This window comes from Gorilla gorilla, chromosome 14 (genome assembly GCF_029281585.2).
Source record: "Gorilla gorilla gorilla isolate KB3781 chromosome 14, NHGRI_mGorGor1-v2.1_pri, whole genome shotgun sequence".
Lineage (NCBI taxonomy): Eukaryota > Metazoa > Chordata > Mammalia > Primates > Hominidae > Gorilla > Gorilla gorilla.
In genome coordinates, this window is record NC_073238.2 from 49588444 (window position 1) to 49614574 (window position 26131).

The following is a 26131-nucleotide window of genomic DNA, read 5'->3' on the forward strand; positions in this document are numbered from 1 at the left end:
GTTTGTTTTTTCAGGGTATTTCAACAATTTGGCAATAATTATTGTATAAAGTTAATGTACTTTTGGAAGTAAGTGAGGTTTGCCTGACTGACCTCTACTTGAACCTGCCTTAGCCTGAAACCATTTTTTTGGTGATTTATGCCTTAATTACAATAATTATCAAATAGTTTCCTTTTACCAATTATGTTTTTTCTGTTTGACTTTGTGAATATCTTTTTATGAAGAGTGATACATAGCATTTCCGTTTTACATGATATATTATTTAAGTATTTCAAAGAAAAAACACCAGTGCTTTTTTGAATACAAAAATAAAGATCTTAAAGGTGTATACAATACAAAAGCTACCTGAAATTTATTTAAATTTGTGAACTTGTAATTAGTAAATATATTTATTTGAGAATTTAAATAAATATCAGAATTTATGTAGTTTGAAACTGTATACAAATTGTTCGTGTATACACACTATGCTTAAAAGGATTTATATTTTATAGAATATAAATTATGTTATTTATTTATTTATTTTGAGACGGAGTCTTGCTCTGTCACCCAGGCTGGAGTGCAGTGGCACAATCTGGGCCCACTGCAAGCTCCACCTTCCGGGTTCACTCCATTCTCCTGCCTCAGTCTCCCGAGTAGCTGAGACTACAGGTGCCTGCCACCACGCCCGGCTAATTTTTTTTTTTTTTTTTTTTTTTTTGTATTTTTAGTAGAGATGGGGTTTCACTGTGTTAGCCAGGATGATCTCCTGACCTTGTGATCCGCCCACCTTGGCCTCCCAAAGTGCTGGGATTACAGGCGTGAGCCACTGCACCCAGCCAATTATTTTATTTTTAATATGGAAGCATTACTATAGCCACTTTTATTTAAATGTAACTACTTGTGTAATGTAATCATATGACTAACATGGTATATGTTCTCTTTTGATTATTAATATTTCTTGAAATGATGTGTACATGGTTAAAACACATGTATCATTCTTAATAATTATTTAGGACCAGAGTCTTTCTTGAGCAGTGTTAAAATTTGAACCAGACAGGTTAGTAACTTTAGAATTTAATTAAGGCTTTTGAAATTTCAAGGAGCTCAGAGAGAAATAAAGAAAGTTGATGCAGAGGAGTGATGCAGGAATAACAATTGACTCTATAGTTAAATTTAACCCAAAAAGAATTGCAAGATCCAAATGATTTATGATAGCGAAAATGTCTCTTATTTCCCTTATTTCATCCGTACTCATTGCTGTTGTGATTATATTAGCAAGACACTCAGGTCAGTCACCTTCTGTAGTAGAAATCTGAGTTACTACTGTGAATAAAAGTATCTCATTCAATTTCAAAAATAATTGTTTTATATTATTTAGAGTCATAGTACTTTATTGTAATCCTTATTTCAGTACCATATTCTTTAGACTCTTACATAAATCTGTATTTGTATGTCTTATCTCTGTAACTGGTCTGTTAGCTCCTTGAGACCGAAGACTGTGTCATTTCTGGATTTCTTATAGATCCTTATAGATAGTGCAAGGCCTATAGCAGTGATGTAATTATTGTTCCTTAAATAAATTTTTAAGGCATAAATTAAAAAAGTAAAGTCAGGGCAGTGTTTCACAGATAATAGGTGTTAATAATATTGCTGATAATGCCATTAGAGTATTCTCTTCAGCTCATATTAAAATCAGGTTACTAGTTTAAATCTGTATAAAAACCATCACTATAGATTCCTTTTTGTATTATAATCTGTCATTTTGTAGAAGATTTATCTATGAGTGTTATGAACTTCAATTCTGGCATTATGTAAAAAATTCTCAGCAGAAGCAAAACTATAAAAAAGAAAAAATCTTCACAGTAAGATTTCTAGGCTGTATCAACACAATGACAAAAAATTTAGAAAGTTTATTTCAATAAATCAATCAAAATTATTATTTGGGTATTGTGTAACTACAATTAAACTTAACTTTGTTTCTGAGCAATCTAAACATTCTGGGATTACAATTTAAAAGCACTTAGTCAACCATTCTCATGTGGAAACTGATTTCAGTTCTTCCAAACATCTGAAATGTCCATAGGGAAATGTGTAATATCAAATTACTTTGAAATTGCAATTAAAATTAATAATATTAATTTCTTTGTCAATCTTCGAAAATATCTCATGTAACACAGTACCACTGATTTCTGACTTTTGATAAGCCAGATGCATTTTGCAATTCAAATATTTTGGATCAAAGAAAGGTAATAAGTGCATATATTTCATAGCATCTTTAGGAAAGGCTGGGAGAGCTCCCTAATAAAACACATTAACATGTCTACAGTAATACATAAGGATTTTCACAATAAATAGAATAACAAATTGTAAATAGCATCACATTTTTCAGGGGAAGTTTTGCTGATAATTGAATTTGTGATAGTCTTACATGAAAGCTTTCAGTTTTCAGAGCTTTTTGGGTTTCAGAATTGTAAAGTATCATGGATGTACAGCTGAAATAATTGCCCCTGCGATTTTTAATATCTATAGATGTGTAAGTGTGTGTATGTATGCATGTTTTTCTTTTTCCTTTTCTCTTACAGATATGTACTCATGCACATGTGTACACAGACACACACACACACACACACACCCCACACAGATGCATGTACACACACATCTTGGGATGAGTAAATAGTTTCCTTGGAAGACAGCCAAACTCATTTATGTATTGTCTATGGCTACCTTTGTACCACATGCCAGAGTTCAGTGGTTGTGACAGAAACTTATAGCCACCAAAGTCAAAAATATTTACTATCAGGACCTTTACAGAAAAAGTTTGCTGCCCCCTAATATATCTGGTATATCCAGAAACTTACGTTTTGTTCCTATTTTAAAGACAGTAAGACTGTCATAAGTTTGTGATAACTCAGTTTTTAGTGAACTAAAGAAATAAATGAATGCATGAACTCTCACTGTCTCTACAGTATTTTGCAGGGTTTTTTTTTTTTTGTTAAAATTTATAATCCAAACATGAATGTAAGCTGTATTAGCTTAATTATACTTAAATAAACTTTTTTAGTCAAAAAAATGAATTTTATTATAGTTTTAAGTTAATATTAGAGTTGATTCCATTTGTAATACAGTTTTAAAATAAAATACTTGAGAGAACACGTAGGCAAACCTTAAAATGTCCAATTAACATAGTAACTAATCTACCTATATACATCTTAATATTAATTTTAGCAATGATAAAAATTTAAGCCATTATTGTTATTTCAAAGGATGTTTCATGTCGATTTTTGTTTGTTTTCTTGGTTTTGAATTAGAAAGCCACAAGAATTGCTTGCTTTGCTGTTTTTTGGGGTTTAGATCTTAGTAAGTTCAGGTGACTTACATGGTAACATTGAAGGTAAATTTTACAGAGAGAAGCATATCACAGTGAGGGAATAGGAAGACAATTTCATGTTTCAGATTAAAAAAGTAAAAGAATAGTAGAAAATATCAGAAATTACTGTTGTGCAGATAGAGGTGTATAAGTATTACAGGAGTCTAAAAGACACTCATTATGGTAATACCCTGTGTCTTAGAATCCTTCACAATACCATGGGAGAAGTGTAGAGAACAGAATTTTGAAAAATACACCACTGAAACTAAGGCAAATGAAGCATATTGGACATGCAAAATTCCTTTCCACGTCTATAGTTATTCAACATTTGTTACTGAAATGAAAGTATTTCAGTGCCGTTCAGCTCTACTAATTTGGGGATTTTTAAAAGTTAAGAATAGGCTGGACCTGGTGGCTCACGCCTGTAATCCCAGCACTTTGGGAGGTCCAGGTGGATGGATTGCTTGAGCTCAGGAGTTCACATCAGCTTGGGAAACTTGGCAAAACCCTGTCTCCATGAAAATTACAAAAATTAGCCACTGTACTCCAGCCCAGGTGACAGCAAGATTTTGCTTCCAAAACAAACAAAAAGATTAAAAATCATTAGAAGATTAACTAAAAACTAGTTAGTCCTAGGCATATTTGATTTTTAAAATTAAGATTGTCAGTATAGTCATGTCTGTTTGATAGAAAATAAATTGGTATCTTTTATTGTGAGGAGAAATATTGTCTATAATGAAACCGATCACTTTTCCTTCTGCAGATTTGCTTCTTTATTTGCTTTCCTTATCTCAGTTAAAGGTATCATCATCACACTCTGATGATTCCTTTACCCTGTCCCAAATAGTTGTTAAAATAGTTGTCTAAAATAATTTTTCTCATTACAGAATACCTTGAGTCTGTCTCTACTTGCATTGTCACCATCTTGAGCTCAAGCTTTCAGTCGTGTAACTAAACTCTTTAGTTACTAGCTTCTTCCTATACTGCTGACAGAAAGTGGTCTTTCCAAAATAGAGCTAATTCTGTCTGCGCCCTGCTTAAAATCCTGTAGTGGCTCCCTGGTGATGATAGGATAGTGTGCCATGTATGGCTCTGCTTCCTGCCTACCTGTCTGTCTTCATTTCCAGTCACTTCCTTTCATCCTTCACACCCTACGACATAACATTCCAACTCCACTTTGCTGACGATTGCATGCTTCTTTATACCTCAGACATTTCTCTGTCACCTGGAATGACCTTCCTTTCTTTCTACTTTTTGCTTAGATAGGCTCAGCATTATCCAACTTAAATGTCACATTCCCCATAACTTCTTCTCCTAGACACAGTTGCTTACTACCCTTCCTGTGCTTCTCACACTGCATTCTCTATGAACCCCCTAAGATTCTCTATCATGATTATTTGCTTATATTATCTGCCCCACATCCCAATTAGTACCTGCCATGGTGTCAGGCACATTAGACAATATGTTTGGTAAATGTCTTTTGAATGAATTGGGATCTTATTCTAAAAAATGATGTTCTTATTTTTGCTCAAAATGTAATTTTTTCTCTACAGTTGATAGTGAATGATGATTTATAGATTTATTGATTCAATTAATATTTACTGATAATATATTCAAAGCAATCATAGATGTCTGTCAGAGTCTCCTCTCTTGGATCCTTACTTAAAGATAACTTTGACATTTAAAAGATTAGTTCCATATAAGAGCATGATTTCTTGTCCCTAGAACATGTAATATTCTTCATCTCCCACCATGAGGAACATTCTGCTAGAGATGGAATTTTTCAACGGTATTTTAAAGCTTTAGGGCTCTTTTAACTTGATATTCAGTTTGACAGATGTAAAAAGTTAGACCCGCAGATTGACTCAAAAGAGTCTGACAGTTCTTTATTAAAATAATATCATTGTACCTTTTAGTAGTGTTTGTATTAAATAAAGATAGCTTTGTCCCAAAGGCCAAGCTTCTAACTTTATACTCATTTTGGAGATTTCTTATCTGGTTTATCATTTGTGGCAGTTTTTTGTTTTGTTTTGTTTTGTTTTATCTTGTTTTTTAGTGGGGAGGGAGTGTCATTCTGAAAATAGAAATTGACTTCCTACCCCTAGTCAGTGTGAACCCAAAAGAACTGCCAGTTTTTTTGGATAATGGTTTACTCAGCTATATCTGTTTTATTTACTGCCTGGATCTGGACCACCTCAAGTTTGTCCAGCTAATTAATCTTCTCAAGTACTTGTATCTTAGCCACTCAGTGAGCTGACTTCATCTTTCAACAATATAGTTCATAATATATTCAAAAGCACTTAATGGACGGTTTCCTTACTGTTAGAATATCTCCCAAATATACAAGCCTCCTTCGTCATAGGCCCCCACACATTTATTGTTTACATTCCAGGTGTTCATTTTATACTGCTAAGCTGTATGGCTTGCAGTACTGAATCAGTAATTCTGGTTAGAATATTTATTCCAGTGAACATACATATTTTCTGGTGAAAATATTCTGTTACTTTGCCTGCACTCCTAACTATATTTTTGCTGGGGAGGCACATATGTACAGCTCCTTTGGGGGCTACTTCTTAATTAACAAGGCACAGATTGTCATGATAGAATAGGAATGCTATAAACAGTCCTTAGTATCACTTCTCCCGTTTTATAACTTGCTTTAAATTATTCCTTTTGTCTTTCAAAACCATATAATTTTCTTTCAATCTTAATCTATCTTTGGTTTTCACCCTAGCCCTCCAGTCCACTTTTAAACACTCTTATAGTCTATTCATCCATCCCCCAAGCTATAAAGGTTTTTTTCAGATTTTCTCTTTGTTCTCTGCTTCCTGTGTACTTTTTGCTTAAGCTGTTGCTTTTTGTCCTCTTGTCTGACCACAATAAGCTACTTTCACCAGGAAAACTGTCAAAATCATTCAAGTTTGAATTGACCATTACAACCCTTCTCATAATCATATATTGCCATCTTATTAATGCCAAACTATTTATGTAGCTCTGTAGCAAACAGAATGGGCTTTGAGTTAGATGACCTGAATTTGGGACCCAATTCCACCACTGAATGAATGACACACCTTTGGCTAGCCACCAAATCTCTTCAATTTTTATGTATCAAATGAGGTAGTAATAACTAGTTTAAACAGTTATTAAGAGATTCAAATGAGACAGCATATATGTAAGTTATTTGTAAATTCTAAAGCTCTGTATAAATTTTATGTAATCTTAATTTGAATTAAAATATGGGCACTTGGGAAGGTATAAATAATAACTTATTACTGTAAACTCCTTAGTACTAACACTATATTTTGCTCATAAGTGGAGATATCAAGTGAGCTAATTTGATTATGAATTTTTTGCCACATACAAAAAGGATACACTCAAACTTTTTGAGACATACACTTGTAAAATATTTGTCTCATGCATGTACAGCTTAAGAGTTACTTACAGCATCAGTCAGTGGTTGTATTTTCATTATCTCTAGTAAAACATTGAGTTTACCTCTTTTCTTTAGTAATACTCCCAACCAAAGTGATTATGTAATTTTTGAAGCTAGATAGGTCTTTCAAATTTGCCTCTGCTTGTGTTCTCAATGTCACGTTTAGTTTTTCTTTTGCTTTTGGGAGAATCCATTTATTCATTCTGTCCAAAACTAATTAGACAAAACACATGAGTAAAGGTGTGAGGTTCTATGGACTTGAAATCACAATAGCCTTTTACAAAATACTGAGAGCACTGTTTGCAAATTGCAATTTTGTTATTGTGTCAATTTTTTGCCATTCCTTTTGAACAAAGCATTAATGAAGCATTTGTTTATATTTTTCTCATGATGGAATGATGGTATTTGTAAAAAACTATAAATGGTCTTGTTGCATAGGATTTTTTATAAGTTCATTTTAAAAATTGGTTTCTGAGAAATTAATGCAATTTCATGTTTTTCCTAATTTTACTTCAATTTATTATATATTTAAAAACACATACACAAAATGTATGCGAATAATTCTTTATATCAAAGCCTTATTGTCTAAATTTACATGAGTTTAATTATGATCCTTTGGCCTTTTACTTGTTTTTTCTTTGTCAGAATTCAAATCTTTGAGTAGTCAACAGGTGATAAATGTCCCATTAATCTTTCTGACTCCCTAGAACCTGAGCATGAGAATTGCTGATCAATTACACCAATTGTCTCGTAAATGAGCTTCTCACATCTGCCTCTTATTTCATTAGTTAACTGTCTGCCCAAATATCTGATAAGATGCAATACTAGTACCTTTTTACAGCTTGTTCTGTCGGTCTGTACAATAAGGAGATAGGGTCGTTAGCAAAATGGGCACAAAAGGGTATTTAGCCACTACCTACAATAAATATACATGCTAGTGTCTAGAAGGCATTTGAGACTGTTTATTGAAATCACCTCAAGAAACAAAAATAACTGGTTTCCCTTCAATTTTCCATTTGGCAACAAATAATGTTAAGACCATGACCTGCCTTACTGTATGATGCTTTTACTAATTACGTTTATCATCAAAGGAAGAAAAATGATAGTATTTCTAAAAACTATGAATGTTCTTGTTACACAGAAGTTATTTTTGAAAGAGGAAAAATCTATTTATTAAATTAATTTTAAAAACAGTGAAAAACTTTAGAAAATATTTTTAAATTACCAAACATCATAATTAACGTACTCTCAACAGTGTTTTTAATACTTGATTACCTCATTCTCTATGTTGGCACTTTGAAAAACTACCAATTAAGATCTGCTTTCTTATATACATTGTTATACAGCAGTCATACTTTTAATTGGAAAAAATCTTGATAACTTCATCAATACATATAAGAATTAATGTTTAAACTGTTTATAGGAAATATACGTTTTTAACCTGTAGAATGGGAATAATAATACTATGTCACAGAGTATAATAATAATTAAATGAGACCGTGCACGTAAGGCACTGTGCCAATGTGTTAAATATTGCCCAGCACATACTAAGTGATCAATGAGTAGTAGCCATTATTACATAGACATTATTGCAATCAGTTTTTTTTCTTCTGCTATCTATTTGGGGAGATTGGAGTATAACAGTGAAATATTTTATAAGCATTACTTGATGTGTTAATCATACATTTTTTATTATTTTTAAAATTATTTAATAACTGATAAGCTATTGAAATTACCTATTTGTAAATTAATTTTGTCTTTTGGAACAAAATTTAGGCAGAACTTCAGTGAGTATTGTTCTTTGCTCCAAGGAAACAACCATATAATAAATGTCATTGGAGTAATAGCAGCTATACCTAGCTCATCAATTTTAATAACCTTCCCCACCTTGTTTAAATGTAAGAAATGCCTCAACCAAATAAACAACCAAAGCATGAAGTCAGTTTTCGAGTATTTTCACATCATCTTGTGACAGACCCACAGCCAATATCATACTGAATGGGCAAAAACTGGAAGTGTATCTAAATAGTTTTAAATTATTGCTAAAAATGTATGCTAGGTGAACATTTTCATTCAGTTTACCTTAGGAATTCTATTTAAAAGGAAGTTTTTTTATAAATTAAAATTATATAATGAATTAACTCAGAATGATAATTTCTGCCGTTGTAATTTCATTTTGTTTTAACCTTTCTTTGTTGTAGGCCTTGTTTGTATGAAGTCCAGCACATCTGTGGTTGAGCTTGTTATGCTGCTTTGTTCTCAGGTACAAAATCTCATTCACTCAGTTACATTAATATATGAGGATTTTTTGTGACTAATAATAAAAAGTATGTGCATATATATGTGTATGTTTATATATTTTTAACATTTCCATCTATTATCCCATAGATGGAGAAAATAATTTATGTTGAGTTTTATTGGTATATAGATTATCTTACCATATAAATATTAACTTATTCTCCCTCTCCCGTCTTCTACTCTTTTTAGCAGTATTATTCTCCTACCCTTTCGATTCTTCCATTGTTTCCTATCATATATATGTATATAAACTACGATATATAAAATATCTTAATTTATAATTTTTAAATGTATTATTATCTTGTTTCTTCTTCTCTTATATTTGAGATAATGAAAAGTAAGTTTTTAAATTCCATACCCAAAGTGTATGATACAGCTTATTAATGAATGGTCTTTGATATAAGACCTTGCTGCTTTCTCTTTTTTAAATGTAATTTGTATATGTCAGTGTAAATTCTAAAAATCTACTTGAGCTATTTATCTTTAATAATCAGAATCAAAGATAAATGATAATTGTTGGGTATTGTTTCTTCTTAACAATTACAGGGCAACCAAAAATAAATGTAAACATATTTTCTGATTACTTAAATAGGAACCTATTGGTCTTTCTTCTCACCAGCTCTGTCAAGTCTCCTAGCAGTCCTGATTATCATATTAGTGTTAAATATTTTTTAATATCAGAATGAAAAAAGAGCTTGTGTGTGTTTGTAATAAGCAATTATTATCTTTATTCGTAGTTTCCTCAGTAGAAAGAAACATATATCTAAGCTATTCCTAATTACTGGCCTGAGGTTTGCCTAAAGCCACAGCTAACTTGCAAACAAACAACAATATGCTTTCAAGTGATCCTCTAAAACATCAGCAAAACTGAACAAAACAAACGAAAAACTTACCAATTGATTTCAGTTTTCAGGTTTACTTTCTTCAAGAATATATTCCTAGGAAAATCATTAGGCCCATTTTCCTCTTTATAGCCAGAAACAATATTGATAAGGAAGAGGTTAAAGAAAACAACATCCCTGTGAGGAGGTCATCTGCAGGGCATTTGAAAATTTTGTCACCTACTTTTGAAGTCCTGAGTTCGAGAGACTATCTGGACCTTTTCGATTCATCATGATGCACAGTTCTGTAAAATGCTTTTATGGAAAAATAGCTTAGAATTCCTTCTTCCATAGCCCTGTGTTTCACTGCAGTTCAGAGAAATAAAGAGGAATGTAGCATTAAGATCTAGTGTCTTTGATGGCCTCATCATCTAATCATAGGTTTAACATTACTCATTTGCTGGCTCCAGGAATTCCTGCCATTAAGGGCCCTAGAGATGAAACTTTGCCTCAGATATTGATTGAAAGGAAGAGTGAGAAATTTAAGCTCTCTATGCAGTGCACTTTCTTTCAATGTTTCAGCAAAGCAATATTGTAAACACGCCTCTCGATTTGATTTTTAAGTTGAATTTTTAAAATAATTCAGTGTTTTTAAATATTTTAAGTGTTTAATTGATTAAATGCACCTCATTTAAGTAACTTAAGAATATATGCTCATTCTCTAAAATAGCTCCCAATTGTTTTTGTTATTTTCTGTTTAACTGAAATAATGCTTTCGACTAAATATTTTTAATGAAACAAATAATCCTCCTTTATTCTTATTCAGGGGGGATAAGTTTACCATTTTACTGTGAAATTAAGCTTCTAGAACTATCTTTGTAGATCATTAATTGCTCCATGAATGTTTAAAATCATGTCTTTAGTTGTAAGGACACACATACCAAAAAATGGACATGTCTTCAAAGTTTCTTAAAATAATGTGCCATTTTTCTATACTACTTAAATTTGAGATGATTTATATCCTATTTTCATCCATTAACAGGGCAACATAGCAGTAACATACCTCTGAAAAGAGAAATAAATACAGTTAATGATGCTGTGGAGATTGCTTGGCATAGCTCTCTCCAAAGCAGTGTTCTTCTACAGCCTTTAATGCATCTCTTGTAGAATGAAGCACAGTCCCTGTAGAGTTAGTACAGTTCTGTAGGCCGTCTTTGTGCCAAGGCAGTAGGTAATCCTGATGAATCTTGAAAGCTGCAGAGTTCTGAGTTCTTTTTGTTTTGCTCTACAGACAGCCCTTTGTAAGTCTTGATAGCTCCGTGTTACTGTCATGACCAGTATTAATACTAATAAAAATAGTTGAAAATCTGAATGAGTAACTTTAAGTTACTATCTTGATATACTATGTGTATATTTTTCCACAGTGAGAAATCCAACTAAGATATTATTCATATTGTAATTTAATGCTGGTTAGAATAAGTTAGAATTCTGCAAATGGAATTTTTAATGTATTTATTTGCATAAAATATGCTTTTCTTTTTCCAAATTTAGACAAGCCATTGAAAGATAAAAATTTTTTGAGAGACCAGGTGGATAAGTATTAAAAAGGGAAAAAAGAAAATGCAATATTGTGTTTTTTATAGGATTTTGTTTTTCTTTGCTACAACACATTAGATGGCTTTTATTTTTATGCTTCTCATTTTCATTTTGGAAATTTCCTGTTAGCAACTACATATTATTAAGGATATTAGCTTTTCTTTCTTATCTGAGCTCCTGAATAAACTTACTATTCCTTATAGTTTGTGCCCAAAATATGGTCTAAATTTACGTGAGATCATATTACAAGTGTCTGAAGGTACTTGTCAGGGATAATTCAGTTCATATGGGCAAACTTTTAAACTCCAAAGGCTATATCATCCAGTCTACCCCCCCAATGTAATTTTTCATCCTTGTGGAAAACATATTTAAGCCTTAAGAAGAAGCTGTTAATATTATCATTCTGATATATTTATCATTCCACAAATACCCAAAACATTTTTGACTGTATTCTGGATTTTTTTCTGATATAGATCTTATGATACAAGTATATTTATTCTTCACTTTTATTTTGTATTAAAGTTGTTAGTAGCATTTTAAAAATTGGTTTCATATCATTTTGAAGTGAAATGAACTAAAGTAAAAAAATTAATATCAAATCAGTGCTTAATTAGGGAGTACAAGGTTTTCTACAGATTCTTCAGTATATCACAGGTCTGATACTATCTTCTATCATAGCTTTTTTAAAAAAGTTTTATAATTAGATATGATTGAAGTGCTTATTCTCTATGTGTGCTTATTGGTTTATTACATTATTTTTACTGTATTGTGCTCTTTGATGAATAGCAGATTTAGTTTTCAAGTAAACTTCTTTAGGTACTATAATAGTTCCTAATTACTTCCAGATTTTTTAAGGAAGTCTCCATAAGATATACTCCAGGAAAAGTGGACTGATGTTATCCCATAGCATTTCTTTAAGTTTTTATAAGTAAAGCTTAGCAGATGGCACTTGCATTTTTCTGTGGCTTATCTGTCAATAGAAAACATTATGTAAATTGAGAAACTGTAAATTTAAAAAATTCTTAGTATTTAAATGCTTTCTGACTGGAGGCAATGATTAAGCAAATGCATGCTTAGTAAGTCATTTCTATTCTTACTGAAAACCTAAAGATGTATAAGTAATATAAAGTAAGAGGCCTGCAAGTCTTAGTTAGGTATCTGTGTATGAAGTCACTAACATGAATTATTTTGTGGTTTGTTTGAATTTACTTTTTTCTAAATACCTCATATACTTAAATAAAAAGAATTTCAGTGACTTCATTGATGTGATCAAAGCATTAACCCAGGACTTCTAAAGACAACACTTGTAAAAGAACCACAACTAAAGAACAATCTTTTTTTTTTAATGATTTGGCCTTTGAACATTTACGTTTTTCATTTTTCCTCCAGTGTGATATAGTTGAGTCAAATAGTACAAAAGAAAAAATATGCTTTTCTTCTGAGGCTGAGTTACAAAGACATAGATAAGAGAACATAGAGGCCTATTAAAAAATATTCATTGTAAGTACTCAGTAGTGAAAGGATTTTTGGTGTGTGTAGTAAGAAGATTTCAAATATAAGGAAACCGGGGATGGAGTAGATGTTTTTCCCCATTGTCTTCGGAAATATCATGAAATTCTAATTATCATGATGAAGTTATGTCACATTTAATTTGGTAGTTAGTTATTTAGTGACTACATTTTTTAAACATTTTAATGGTTACTAAAGACTTACACATTGTTCCATTTCTCACGTTTAGTGTTATCTGTGAAACTTGCCAGTTTTGCTGCTGAATTTGAATTCAATTAAGAACAATAAAAAATTATGACCTGATACTTAAAACTGAATATAAATGAGCAGTTACCTTTGTATGGTTCAGTAAATGGGTCCTATGTACCAACAATAAGATTGTCATGGAAAAGTTTATTGAGGTGAACTAAAAATGAGCCCTGAAGATGCAAGGTATCCTATTCAGCATAAGCAGAGGAGAATTGGGCTGAAGAAACAGCCTGAGCCCTGTTTCTTCAGAAACCTGAGGTCTGGAGAGGAATGAGTCTGTTCAGCAGTGTCTAATCATTTGGCTTCCCTGGGCCACACTGGAAGAAGAATCATCTTGGGCCACACATAACATACACTAACACTAATGCAGCCAATGGGCTGCAGGTTGGACAAGCTTGTGTTACATGCTCAAGCCAATTACCACCCTCATTTATAGCACATCAGAAATTAAGTAGCCATATGTGATTAAGGTCAAGGGATAGCAAAAACAATTTTTTTAAGAAATAGAAAATTAAAAAAACAATAGCAGAAATTAAGTGGCCAGGCAATGCATAATATTTATTTATCTAGGGTATTATCCATTTCCAGGCAATGTGTAATCCAATACCTTCCTCAAGAGTATTTTTAATATAAAATATTGTAGTGTGTTAATAGTATAGAATTAAGGCTAGTAAGAAATGTCTAACTTTTAAACAGTATTGGATAGTTCATGATCATTGACTATAGATTCTGTTTTTAGAAGAGCCACTTTTTCATTTTCTAATATCTAAGAAATCCCTGCCTTTTTCTCTAGATGGTGGGTGACCCCACCTCTTATCTGTGATATAATGTCATTTCCAAGTTAAAGGGGTCAAATTTGGGCATTTAATTTTTTTGGCGTGTCTGTGTTATATAATCTTTATTGCCATAAAAGTTTGTAATATGTCCTAAAGTATAAATAAAAGTTAAACAGGAAGGTGAAAATACAGTGAGGCGTAAAGATTATAGTCAACTCAGATAACAATATTTAAAATTATTAGAGAATATGGGGAAAGTTAGGTTCTGAAAATGTAGACATTTTAAAGGAAAAAGAGTATCAGTAGAAAATAATTGGGAAATCTGTATTTAATATATCTTGGGGAGAATCAGTACAGAAGAGATTGCAACAGGAAGACAGACTCTCTGTTATATGTTCAATTACTTATAGCATTCCTGGATGAAAATTTAATCAAAGATTTAAAGAGGATATAATTCAAATTACTTTTGATTAGTTCTATGAGATATTTTATTGTTGAATTCTTTTTTTAAACTCTTAGAGAAGTTAGCAGGTATAAGAAATTTTGAGTCAGTCTCTTTTATGTTATAAAATATTTTTTCTAAGCTACCTGTGATACATACAATACTCACACATCACATAACACTTATATATAACAACTTAGCACATATCCACCTCAAATTATAGAGGTAATAGTTTATGAATAAACAAAAAGTTCTGACCTCATCTGTTAGAAATGATAAACTAAGCCTGATCGCGGTGGCTCACGCCTGTAATCCCAGCACTTTGGGAGGCCAAGGCAGGTGGATCATGAGTTCGGGACCAGCCAACATAGTGAAACCCGTCTCTACTAAAAATACAAAAATTAGCCGGGCATGGTGGTGGGCACCTGTAGTCCCAGCTACTCAGGTGACTGAGGCAGGAGAATCTCTTGATCCCGGGAGGTGGAGGTTGCATTTAGCTGAGATTGCACCACTGCACTCCAGCCTAGGCGACAGAGCGAGACTCAGTCTCAAAAAAAAAAAAAAAATGATAAAAAAGAACAACAGTCTTTTTTTTCTCGTGTCTAACTTCTCATAATTCTAATAAAATTGAGGGAAAAAAGAAATCAATAACCCTAGGCCATCTGCAGGATCATTTTTAAGAGTGTTTAATGTCTGTGACAGAAGAGAAGGAATGTAGAATATTCTGAATCCCTGAATCCCTGACACTAAGCCCACCTCCCTGACCTAAAATTTCTTTCCATACTTTGTCTCAAAATTCACATTTCCCTTTCTCCCAGTATTTTGGTTTATTTTTCTTTAATCTTTATTTTCCTGTGTCTACATTGTATAAGTGTTTCAGACAAATTACAACAACTTTGAAAAATAGTGAAAACTATATATATATTTCACACTTTTACCTCTAGTATACATTCTCTTTTTTGGTGGTAAATTTTCTTCATTTTTGTCTTACGCATATTTCAATATGCTTTATTTTTATTAGATATCATATAATAAGTAGTTTTCTGTATCCTCTTTTTTGTTACATTGTACATTTCCTCATGATCATTTTTTCTGTGGTTTCGTTGTTTAAATAATTAGAGACTCACAGGAAGTTGCAAAAATAGTACACAGAGTCCCATGTACCCTTCCCTCAGCTTCCTCCAATAGTAACATCTTACATATAACTGTAGTAGAGTATAAAAACCAGGAAATTGATATTAATGTAGTACTGCCAACTAGATGATAGACATTATTCAGCATTCTCTATTTTTTACATGTGTTCATTTGTATGTGTATGTAACTCAATAGAATTTTATTCCAAGTATTAATGAAACCAACATGGTTGTTCCTGTACCTCATATCTTCCCAATTATTTCAAACTCTTTTATTTCACGAAGCCTTTCTGTATTATTATTGTTATAAGGTTCTAATCTCTCCATCATTCCCTTAGCATCTGAGTGCATAAATCTAGATGATAAATATAGGTATCTGTTTATATGTTTTAATTGGATGCTTTTATATGTCATTAAGGTATGATTTTCTTTATCTACCACATTTCAGGTTCCATTAGAATAAGCTGCATTTCTAGTATTTCCTTTCTTTTTGAATTCTATTCTGCCAATGGAGAAAATAAGTATTGTATAGTCTCAATATATTTAATTAACATTTATGAAGAGCATTTAAAAGCATACATTGTTTATTTACAACAGTCCAGAAGAAAAGACTACTTAAGGATGACACAGAACTTTGCAGTTTTGTGAAGTCACTTTATGGATGTTATTCATTTCAGTTATGCTACAAATTTACACCATACTAAAGATCACTTTATTTTTCTATTGCCTTCTGTTGTGCTTACCGCTATGTCTTCCACTCCTAGTATAAATATCCAGCATATAGTATAGGTAGTTATTAATGACATTTTGAGTTATTTTATAAATAAAAAGGAATATATATTAGCTAAGGTGATTTGTTATTTATTTTTACCGTGATAAAATACATAAAATGTAAAATGTGCCATTTTTACCATTTTAAGTATACAATTCAGTGGCATTAATTAAATTCGCAATGTTATGTAACCATCAACACTGCAATGTGAAGGTTAGGGAGGCCAGTCCCCCTACACAGTCAAAAATATGCATATAACTTTTTACTCCCCCAAAACTTAACTACTAATAGCTTAGTACTAGTGACCAGAGCCTTACCAATAACATAAGCCATCAGTTAACACGTTTTCTATGTTATATGTATTATGCATTGTAATCTTACAGTAAAATAAGCTAGAGAAAAGAAAATGTTATTAAAAATATATATAGATACATAGCCAGTGTGTGTGTGTGTGTATGTGTGTGTGTATATATATATATGCTTCTTTTTTTAATTTTAATGTAGTCCAAAAGTACAAGAAGCTGTTTCAGAGGTCAAGAATATAGTAGGTCTTCAAACAAATGTCAGCTAATTATGTGTCAGAGATTCTTGTACTTAGTTAAAAATGATGATCTCTAAATTTCTCTACAGCACTAATGTTCTTATACTGGCTTCCACAACTATTGCTGCATGATGATTTATGAATAAAATATGAAATATTTAATATAACTTAGTACCTATTTCTAAATCTTAAACTACACATTTGAATGTGAGAAACTTTTTAACAACTCAAACCTAATATATAAACATGAGTGTTGTATATACTCATAGAATATGCTCTCTTTAAAAATATCTTGTAAAACAGTCTAGACTTTTTTATTACAAACACAAATACAAATACATACACTCATTTTATAATAATAAGATGTGTCCAATTTGAAACATAATTTAGTGATCACCTAAAGTCCTGGAAGCCTGCTTATGTTTATATGATACGCCAACTTTTCCTTGAGTAACCAACTAAATATATTTCAGTATTTCCTAATTTTTTTTATGGTTGACTATTATATCGGTAATCTCTTTGAATTGATCATTCATTATTCATTTCTTACATTCAGTTTTTCCTGTAATACTTTTAGTAAGATCTTCATAAAAATAAGAAATGAAAATGAAATAAATGGTACTTTAAATACTTCACATATATATTTTTCAGTAATTATGTATGTTTTATATGCATTGAAAAAAATTCTCGTCTCTATTTTCACCCTACAGAGTGTTTTTTTCACTTCGCTCCTTATACTTAGTGACTTCAACTTACAGCACAGAATTTCTAAACATGCCAGTTATAATGAACATTCACTTTGAAAATTTTAAGAAACACACCTATGTATTTTAGTGACAGATAATGATAAATAGATATTAAAGATATCAGAAATATAAAATCAGTTCTGGAATTCTTGAAGACTTAAGATATCAATTTACTCTACCATTTTTCCTTGTAATTTTTTTATATATTCAAAACTTTTATGATGGATTGAATCTCTAAGGACATTAAATTGGTTTATTTAATTGTATACAAAGAAGAGGGAATGAAAAATGTACATTGAGTTGACATAGATGAGGAGAAACTGATGGGGAGCATTATGTTTTGGATCTGAGATTTCTTCGACTAGTCCATCTAACTACCATAAAGTGATTGTGAAGAGAACATAGGGATTTTATCGTCATCCTTCTGGAACTTATTTGTCTTCAAAGTGTTTAGTTTCAAAGGGTCCTTAACATGAGATCCAGTTCCCTGAAAAAGTCCTTCATCTTGAGGAAATTTTATGCATCCATGTTGAAGAGTTAAAAAATTGTGACAAAACTATCTAAAAACTTGGCAGCTCTCTGCAGGCATTCAAACCCAAAGTTAAGTATTGTCCCCATGAAAATAAAAGGTTGTTCATTTATTTTTTCAGCAGAAAAGTGCGTATATGTCTATGTAGGTGTGTTTTCTCAAATGGCAAAAAATTCTGGAATAATTTGTAAGATAAGACTTTAAAATATACCTTTTTCCTGTCATTGCCAAGAGCTTGTTGTTGATGAAATGACAGTAAATTATTCTTATCCCTTTGCATGTGTTTTCATGTATCTGTGTGCCTTGTTTTAAGCAAATTCTCTAAGTTTATGTATTTGTCAGAGAGAATTGTTAGAGTGCTAGGACAGGGACTAAAGTTGTCTTCCATGTCCACCTCTATCCCATTTTTTAACTTTCAAGGTAGCTTATATCTCAGCATCCACAACAAACAAATACCGTTTCTTCTCTATGCTATGTACTTTTCTTGTCACAAAGTTTTGTTTATCTCTCCTTTCAATATTTTATCCAATTATTTTTTGAAGCTCTTAGAATCAGTTACATAGTAATATGCACTTAAGAAGTATTTTTTGAAATTAGCCGGGCATCGTGTTGCACGCCTGTAGTACCAGCCACTCAGGAGGGTGAGGCAGGAGAATCGCTTGAACCCAGGATGTGGAGGTTGCAGTGAGCCGAGATCGAGCCACTGCACTCCAGCCTGGGTGACAAAGCAAGACTCTGTCTCAAAAAAAAAAAAAATTATAAATTTTTGGAATTATAAAAAGAAATGTGCATCAGTGTAAAAGAATATAATCATTGCCTACCCAAGTTTGTTACAAAAATTCAGAACCATGTGTATCTCATTTACTTCACGCACACGTGTAAATAAAATACTACAAATATAAATAATTCCATTTCAGAGGCAATGTTTCATGATTAATAAAAGTAACATTAACTGATGAGAAGATGATGTAGGATTTATCCCATTTCCTATTTTCAGAGTTTTAAAACTATTTCGTTTACATGATTTAAGATTTGTTTCATTGCTATCATAAATTCTTAGACCTTACTCCTATGGAAAAGGGCGATAGAAATAGAAATTTTTAGACCTGACTCCTATGGAAAGGGGCAATAAGAAGCATAAATTCTTATCATAGGTATTGCACTTTTCCATAGGAGTCAGGCCTAAAAATTCATCGGTAGCTTAGGATAACCAATGGAGAAGATGCCCTTTGTTACACTTTTCCTATAGGATACATTTTTCTTCTCACTCCGTTTTTTTCTTTATACTTATGCATTTTTGTTTGCCACTCAATACTGTGTACTGTTGTCTACCTAGGATGTAAAGGGATTGGGCTTCTCAACTAAATATGGTTAAAAAAATTATCTTTGCCACTTTTACAACTGTCATTCACAAATTATTAAACATGCTTTAAAAACCACATGCAATCCTAACATTTTCTGAGGAGGAAAATATACTTTATCTTGTGAAGAATATTTTATAGTCCCTTTTCTGTCTCTCATTTAGTAGGTGAAAAAAATAAACTTCTGTTTTCTTCATTGACCACAACAATGAGAGTCCACAATATGTTTTTTTTTTTAATTTTACTTTAAGTTCTGAGATACATGTGCAGAACATGCAGGTTTGTTACATAGGTATACATGTGCCATCGTGGTTTGCTGCACCTGTCAACCCGTCATCTAGGTTTTAAGCTCCGCATGCATTAGGTATTTGTCCTAATGCTCCCCATCCTCTTTCCCCAACCCCCCAACAGGCCCCAGTGTGTGATGTTCCCCTACCTGTGTCCATGTGTTCTCATTGTTCAACTCCCACTTATGAGTGAGAACATGCAGTGTTTCATTTTCTGTTTCTGCGTTTGTTTGCTGAGGAATACCTTCTCAGCCTAGATATTTGATCCTCGTTTTGTTTATACTTCTTAGGAGACTTTGCCTAATGTTATGCCTTACTCAATATTTCTATGTAAATAATTCCGAATTTCACATTCTTTTTTGATATACCATTGCCACTGTAAATCCAACAAATTCAGACAACAGTGTTTGTGATTTTCCCCAAATGTATTCTTCAGTATTTTCATAATAATATTACCATTATCCTGGTCATGTACATTGAAAATTTAATAAATTTTTTATCTCAACTTCTCTACATCAGCCCTTAAATTCAGATTCTCATCTAGTCTCGGCATCTCTTCTTTGTAACATGTCTTGTTTTTTATTCCCTATTTGAAATACTCATTTAGACTCCTAATATTTCTCTTGTGGAAAGGCATGTAACAACAATCTCCTACAATTTCCTCTGGCTCAAAACTGACAAATTACTCTTCTAAAACACTGATTTATTGAATGAAGTCTTGTGATCATATACTTTCATTGGCTTTCTCAAACTTTAAACTGTAATGTCCTTAGCTTAGCTCAGACTTCTACTGTTCCTCCATCAAAGGCTGTAAATTAGTACATCTCATTGGCTGTATGCAGATTCCATATAATTTTAGATTGATTCAAAGATAATTTTCTCTTGATTTTTTTAGACAAGGCATAATTTGGGATGCACATGTAATACCTAGATATGTACTCTGTGAAATATCTTACTGAAAAATCTTATTCATGTTAGAAGTTTATGGTGACTAAAGAGTCTTAGTGTACAAACACTATCACAGAAAATCACGTGTAAGAAGTTGTAAGAATCTAGTCTTCATAGTGGCATGGGTCTTCGTATGTAAAAATCAATTTTATCTTTAAGTTAATATCCCAATGAATATGAAGTATTTCTGAGAAATGTATGTATTTTGTAGGATCCTGATTTCCAATAAATACAGAATATAGAATGAGAATAACAAAGAGGCTTTAAATTTTGTAAACATTTGGGAAAAGAAATTTTCTGTAATTGTTTTATACAGAAATGGTTTGAAAGTTTCAGTAAGTTCTGTACAATGGAATAGCAATCTTGTCATTTGGATAAATTTTAGTTAAAGATCATGATAGCTAGAACCCAGTGGCTTTGTACTATCCCCAAGTTACCATATCTCTTTTCACTAGTTGTTGATTTTCTCTCCTTGGGAGATTCAGGATTTGTTATTCTATAATTCAGCATAGTTATTCTATAATTCAGCACACATTTACTTAGAGCAGAGAATATTTATATACACACAAGTACCTACTTTGGGGGACCATATTTATTTTCAGAATGAGTGCAAAGCCTTTAAAGGGAAAGGGATCAGGAGTAGAATGAAGGGTTGATACAGAGATTGTGTTTTTTGCGAAGCTGAACCCATGGCCAGGGCAGCTGATCACCTCTGTACAACCAACACCTTATTAGAAAAATGATGGGGGGAAAAATCTATAGAGGAGGGCCATGACTGGTCAATAAAGATTTTTCTATTAAAATGCATTAGGGAACTTTGAGGAGTATTTAGTTATAGAACCATTGGAAGGGATATAATTTTTCAATCCAAAACACTGCTATTTACCATATATATATATATATATATACACACACACACACAGATATATATATGTATTTAAAACCCCATATATATATTTAACCCCAAATATATATATTTAAATATATATTTTAAACCCCAAAATATGTATATATTTAAAACCCCAAAAATAGAAATCACTAGCATAAACCAAAAACAGTATATAAATTATATTCTAAATGTGCTTTAGGAACAGCATAAAATAAGCATATGCTTTTCTAATCCAAAATACTTCATTATAATCACTTATGTTCATAATGATGAGCCTTACCTTGAGAACTGCCAAATTCACAAATATAATCTAAATTAGCAGAGATTACATAGTTATCTATTACATATTTAGCCATAGGTTTACTATTTTTTTAAAAAATTTTCAAAAAAGGTAATTTGTAACTTTTTTCTAATTAGCATTAAGTAATTTAGAATGTACATATAACTAGAATATTGCACTTCCAAGTCAATTTAAATATGTTAATGTTTCTAATAGTTTATATTTCTAGTATTCATTTTATTATCTTAATGTAAAATTTCTATATGAGGAGCTAAAGTTTTCTATCCCAAATATTTCTAGTCCTTGTGTAGTCACATTAGGCCTCTTTTGGTCATTTGCTGTCTTTTGGAAAGAAGCTTTGTGCTCAGAGCCCCTTATACCTGCAGTCTCACTTTCCATCTGTTTGCATCCAGCCTGAAATTTTCTAGTGAATCAAAAGCACCTTATAAACTAAGTGATAAAACTAAAATTTGATTTTTTACAAAAGAATATTTATTACAAAATCTTGTAAAGACATTTGGAAATAATATAATGTGGAAGTTATTAACAATATCAACATGATCCTTAAACCAGAAGTTCCTTTCATTAAATGTTCACTTTTCTCACTTTTGTTTTGGTTTCTCCTTTTAGGAATGGCAAAACTCTATTCAGAAGAATGCAGGACTTGCATTTATTGAGCTCATCAATGAAGGAAGGTAATTAATTTTACGATTTTGGACAACTAGTCAGTGTACATTTTATTCCACTGGGCAATTGCTCTTTCCTACCATCTGTTCCAAAAATGTAGAAGAAAATGTCTTTTAGTTAAATAATTTATCACACAGGTACTTAATTAATCTTTAACAAAGTTTAAAATGCTAAACATTTATTTTTGAAGAAAAAGCCGTGCATGAAATAAAGGGACAAACCTTATAAGGTTTGGTGAGATCTGAAGTACATTTTACTGAGTAGTAAAGTTGTTTTACACAGATCAAGTGAACCCAATCTGCAATCCCATCTGCCACTCCATCTGTTTTCAGAGCAGTGCTCAGTGTTTACTCCTTCAGCTTCTCCTCAGTCCATGTGAAACAGTTTTATCTGAACATGTCATGCATTCAATGTCCAACTGAAAATGTGAGGTATATTAAATATAGCAAATATATCTGTCTCGGTTAGAAATTTGTATATTCTATTATTAAAACAATAATTAAAATTACATTTGAACCCATTATTATATTTACCATTTTGTGGTAAATAGTTGTTAATTATTATTTTTGCAGTGCTTTATTGGCAGTGGACACATTAAAACAGACGTAGCTGTCACCATGTGACATATATAGCTTCTATCAGCCCAAGACCTGCAGACTTTACAACTTGAATTTCTTGTATGATATAGTGCATTCTTTGGAATATGATGATTATTTGGCATGACCTATTTATTTCATATTTGAAACCAGCTTTCATTAGATTAATGAGGAAATAATGCTTACTGTATATAAAATTTATCTTTTCCAGTAGGGGAGTCATGAAAGAATAGTCCTTGAAAATTAGTTTCTATATGGTATAGATACCCAATTTTTAAAAATTAAATATCACTTAGTATTATTCATTTTTTAATCACTGTATTATATTTTGAGAAATATCTTGTTTTTATAACAATTTATCTTATTTTATATTTCTCATTTTGATATTTTGTGACCTAATCATGTTAGCCAGTAGTACAGATCTAAAATTTAAAATAAGCTTTGCATTCACTGCAACACCAAAGATGCAGGAAAATATCAGTTTTCTTTTATAACACAAATAGTGTTTTACATAACAGCACTCACCATGTCTTACAGAGTTTCACTGTGATAACAGTTACTAATAATTATTATCCGTTTTCAGGTGACGAATAAACAGAAAGAAACTATTTGCTAAGGCTAATCATTGTCATTTCAGTTTTAGAAATAACTCTCAATGACATATCCACAATTATTTTGTTTCAACTGTGAAGTAAAAAAATATATATATATAATTATTATTATCAGTAACTCTCCTAAGAGTTATCAGAATTGAACCTCTAAACACTTAAATTAAGATTATAGTAATAGGCTTAGAAAAGGAAGGGGGTGGAAAATTTGCTAATATCAGAGATTTTAAGCTTCTGATAATGCTTTTGGCAGTCAGTGGTAGAATTTGGGATTTGCTTTATATTAGGAAAGGTTAGAAATAAAGAAAGTAGTCACAATTTAAAAAAAAATTTCAATCTAGGTTGGGTGCAGTGGCTCACGCCTGTAATCCCAGCACTTTGGGAGGCCAAGTTGGGTGGATCACCTGAGGTCAGGAGTTTGAGACCGGTCTGGCCATCATGGTGAAACCCCGTCTCTACTAAAAATACAAAAATTAGCCGGTTGTGGTGGCAGGTGCCCGTAATCCCAGCCACTCAGGAGGCTGAGGCATGAGAATCACTTGAGCCCGGGAGGTGGAGGTTGCAGTGAGCCAAGATCGTGCCATTGCACTTCAGCCTGGGCGATGAGAGCAAGACTTCGTCCTCCTACCAAAAAAAAAAAAATTCAACCTATAATAATCTCTGAAATTCTGTCCATTATGTTCTCTGTGCTCTCCTAAATTTCTGTTTCTACTCTTCATAGGACTCGTTCTTCCAAATAAATATGATTTTGGAATAAGGATTCAAACATGAATAGCTGTAAATATATAAGAACAAATCATGTATGCATGAGTGCAGCAAATGTCTGTTCAGCACCCACTACATGTCAAATACTATTATAAGAGTTAGGAATAGAGTTAGGAATAAGATATAAATGATTCCAGTTTCTTGGGGAAAGGCAAACATTAGATGAACACATACAGTAATACAAGGATACTGTGATAAAAGTGGTATAGGTAATGATGCAATCGTACCGCAGAATACTTTACCTAGTCTGGAGGGATGCATTCCACTGAGTGGTGGGATTATCAAGGTTTTCAAAAGAGTACTTACCCGAAGGAATGCCATTTGAGAGATCATTAGGAGGAGATAGCCAAGTGAGAAAAAAAAGTAGAAATACAATTATTGGCAGAGGGAATTGTATAGTGCAGAGGACTAGGGGCAAGAGAATAGTGAGACATGTTACTGGAGAGCTATTTTCAGTCAGCCAGCAGCTATTTAAATGCATGTTGTATGCCAGCCACATGGAGGCACAGGTCATTGGCAAAGGTCATGCCATGAAACTGTGCAAAGGATACTGGAGAATAACTGAAAATGTTTAGGTGTGGCCTTCAATGTGGAGGGTTTCACGGGCTCAAGACTTGAAGCAATACCAATCTGAGGTTCAGTAATCTTATTGAAGAATATGGTGTCATGGACTAATAGTAGCTGTGAGGATGGAAGAAGTGAACAAATTTGAAGTATCTTTTGGAAATTAAGTCACTGTGATTGCTAATATATTGGATGGAAGAGGGGAAAGAAGGAATCAAGGATATTTTGATGTCAGCTTTAGTAACTAATACTTCACAGTATAAGTATAATTCACTTGGCTAGGAGAGTACAGAAAGCGAGGTTTGAGTTGAGAGTTTTTCACTTTTGGGTTACACTGAACTTGTGGTACCAGTGAAATATCCAGGTGGAGATGTTCAATAGGCATGGGCATTTTGAGTATTGAGCTCTCCAAAGAAAGAGCTGGCATGGAGATTTAGACTTATGAGTCTCCAGGTTATTCGTGGTAAACCATAGAAAGGATACAGATGTGATGCTCAGAGAGAGTGAATAGAGTGAGTGGAGAACCAGAGGCCCTGCTTTTACTCCTGTTTCTGCTGGGAATCCTCTTCTCCCACATCTTGACACGATTGGTTGTTTCTCGACTTTGAGGAATCAGCTTAAATGCCACCCTCTCACAGAGGCTCCCCTGACTATCTTATATAGTTGTTACACTCCCATGACATAATCCTCTTTTAACACATAATAACATCATCTTAAATGATCTGTTCTGTTTGCTTGTTTACATCTATTTCTCCTGCTAAAATTTGTTTTCCTTAAGATCTGGTGTCTTATTCATCGTCTTATTTGCTGCTATATCTCTATATTCTGGAATAGTGCCTAGCATGTAGTTAGCATGCTAATGAAATATTTATTTATTTGCCCTGTTAAATGAATATTTATTGAAAGCATAAAGAAAAGAATGGTGAGTAGAATGTTTAAGGAAGAATGTATGGTC

General features: G+C 32.3%; 1 protein-coding gene across 7 annotated transcripts in view; it reads left to right on the forward strand.

The window, feature by feature from the left end:
* Nucleotides 1–26131, forward strand: part of NBEA (neurobeachin) — a 723498-nt gene that overhangs the window by 338869 nt on the left and 358498 nt on the right. For all 7 annotated transcript variants that reach the window (XM_055360199.2, XM_055360200.2, XM_055360202.2 and 4 more), the window contains 2 exons: nucleotides 8981–9042; nucleotides 22587–22651. In XM_055360199.2, coding sequence (XP_055216174.2) covers nucleotides 8981–9042; nucleotides 22587–22651 — 127 coding nt within the window. The remainder of the gene's footprint in view (nucleotides 1–8980; nucleotides 9043–22586; nucleotides 22652–26131) is intronic.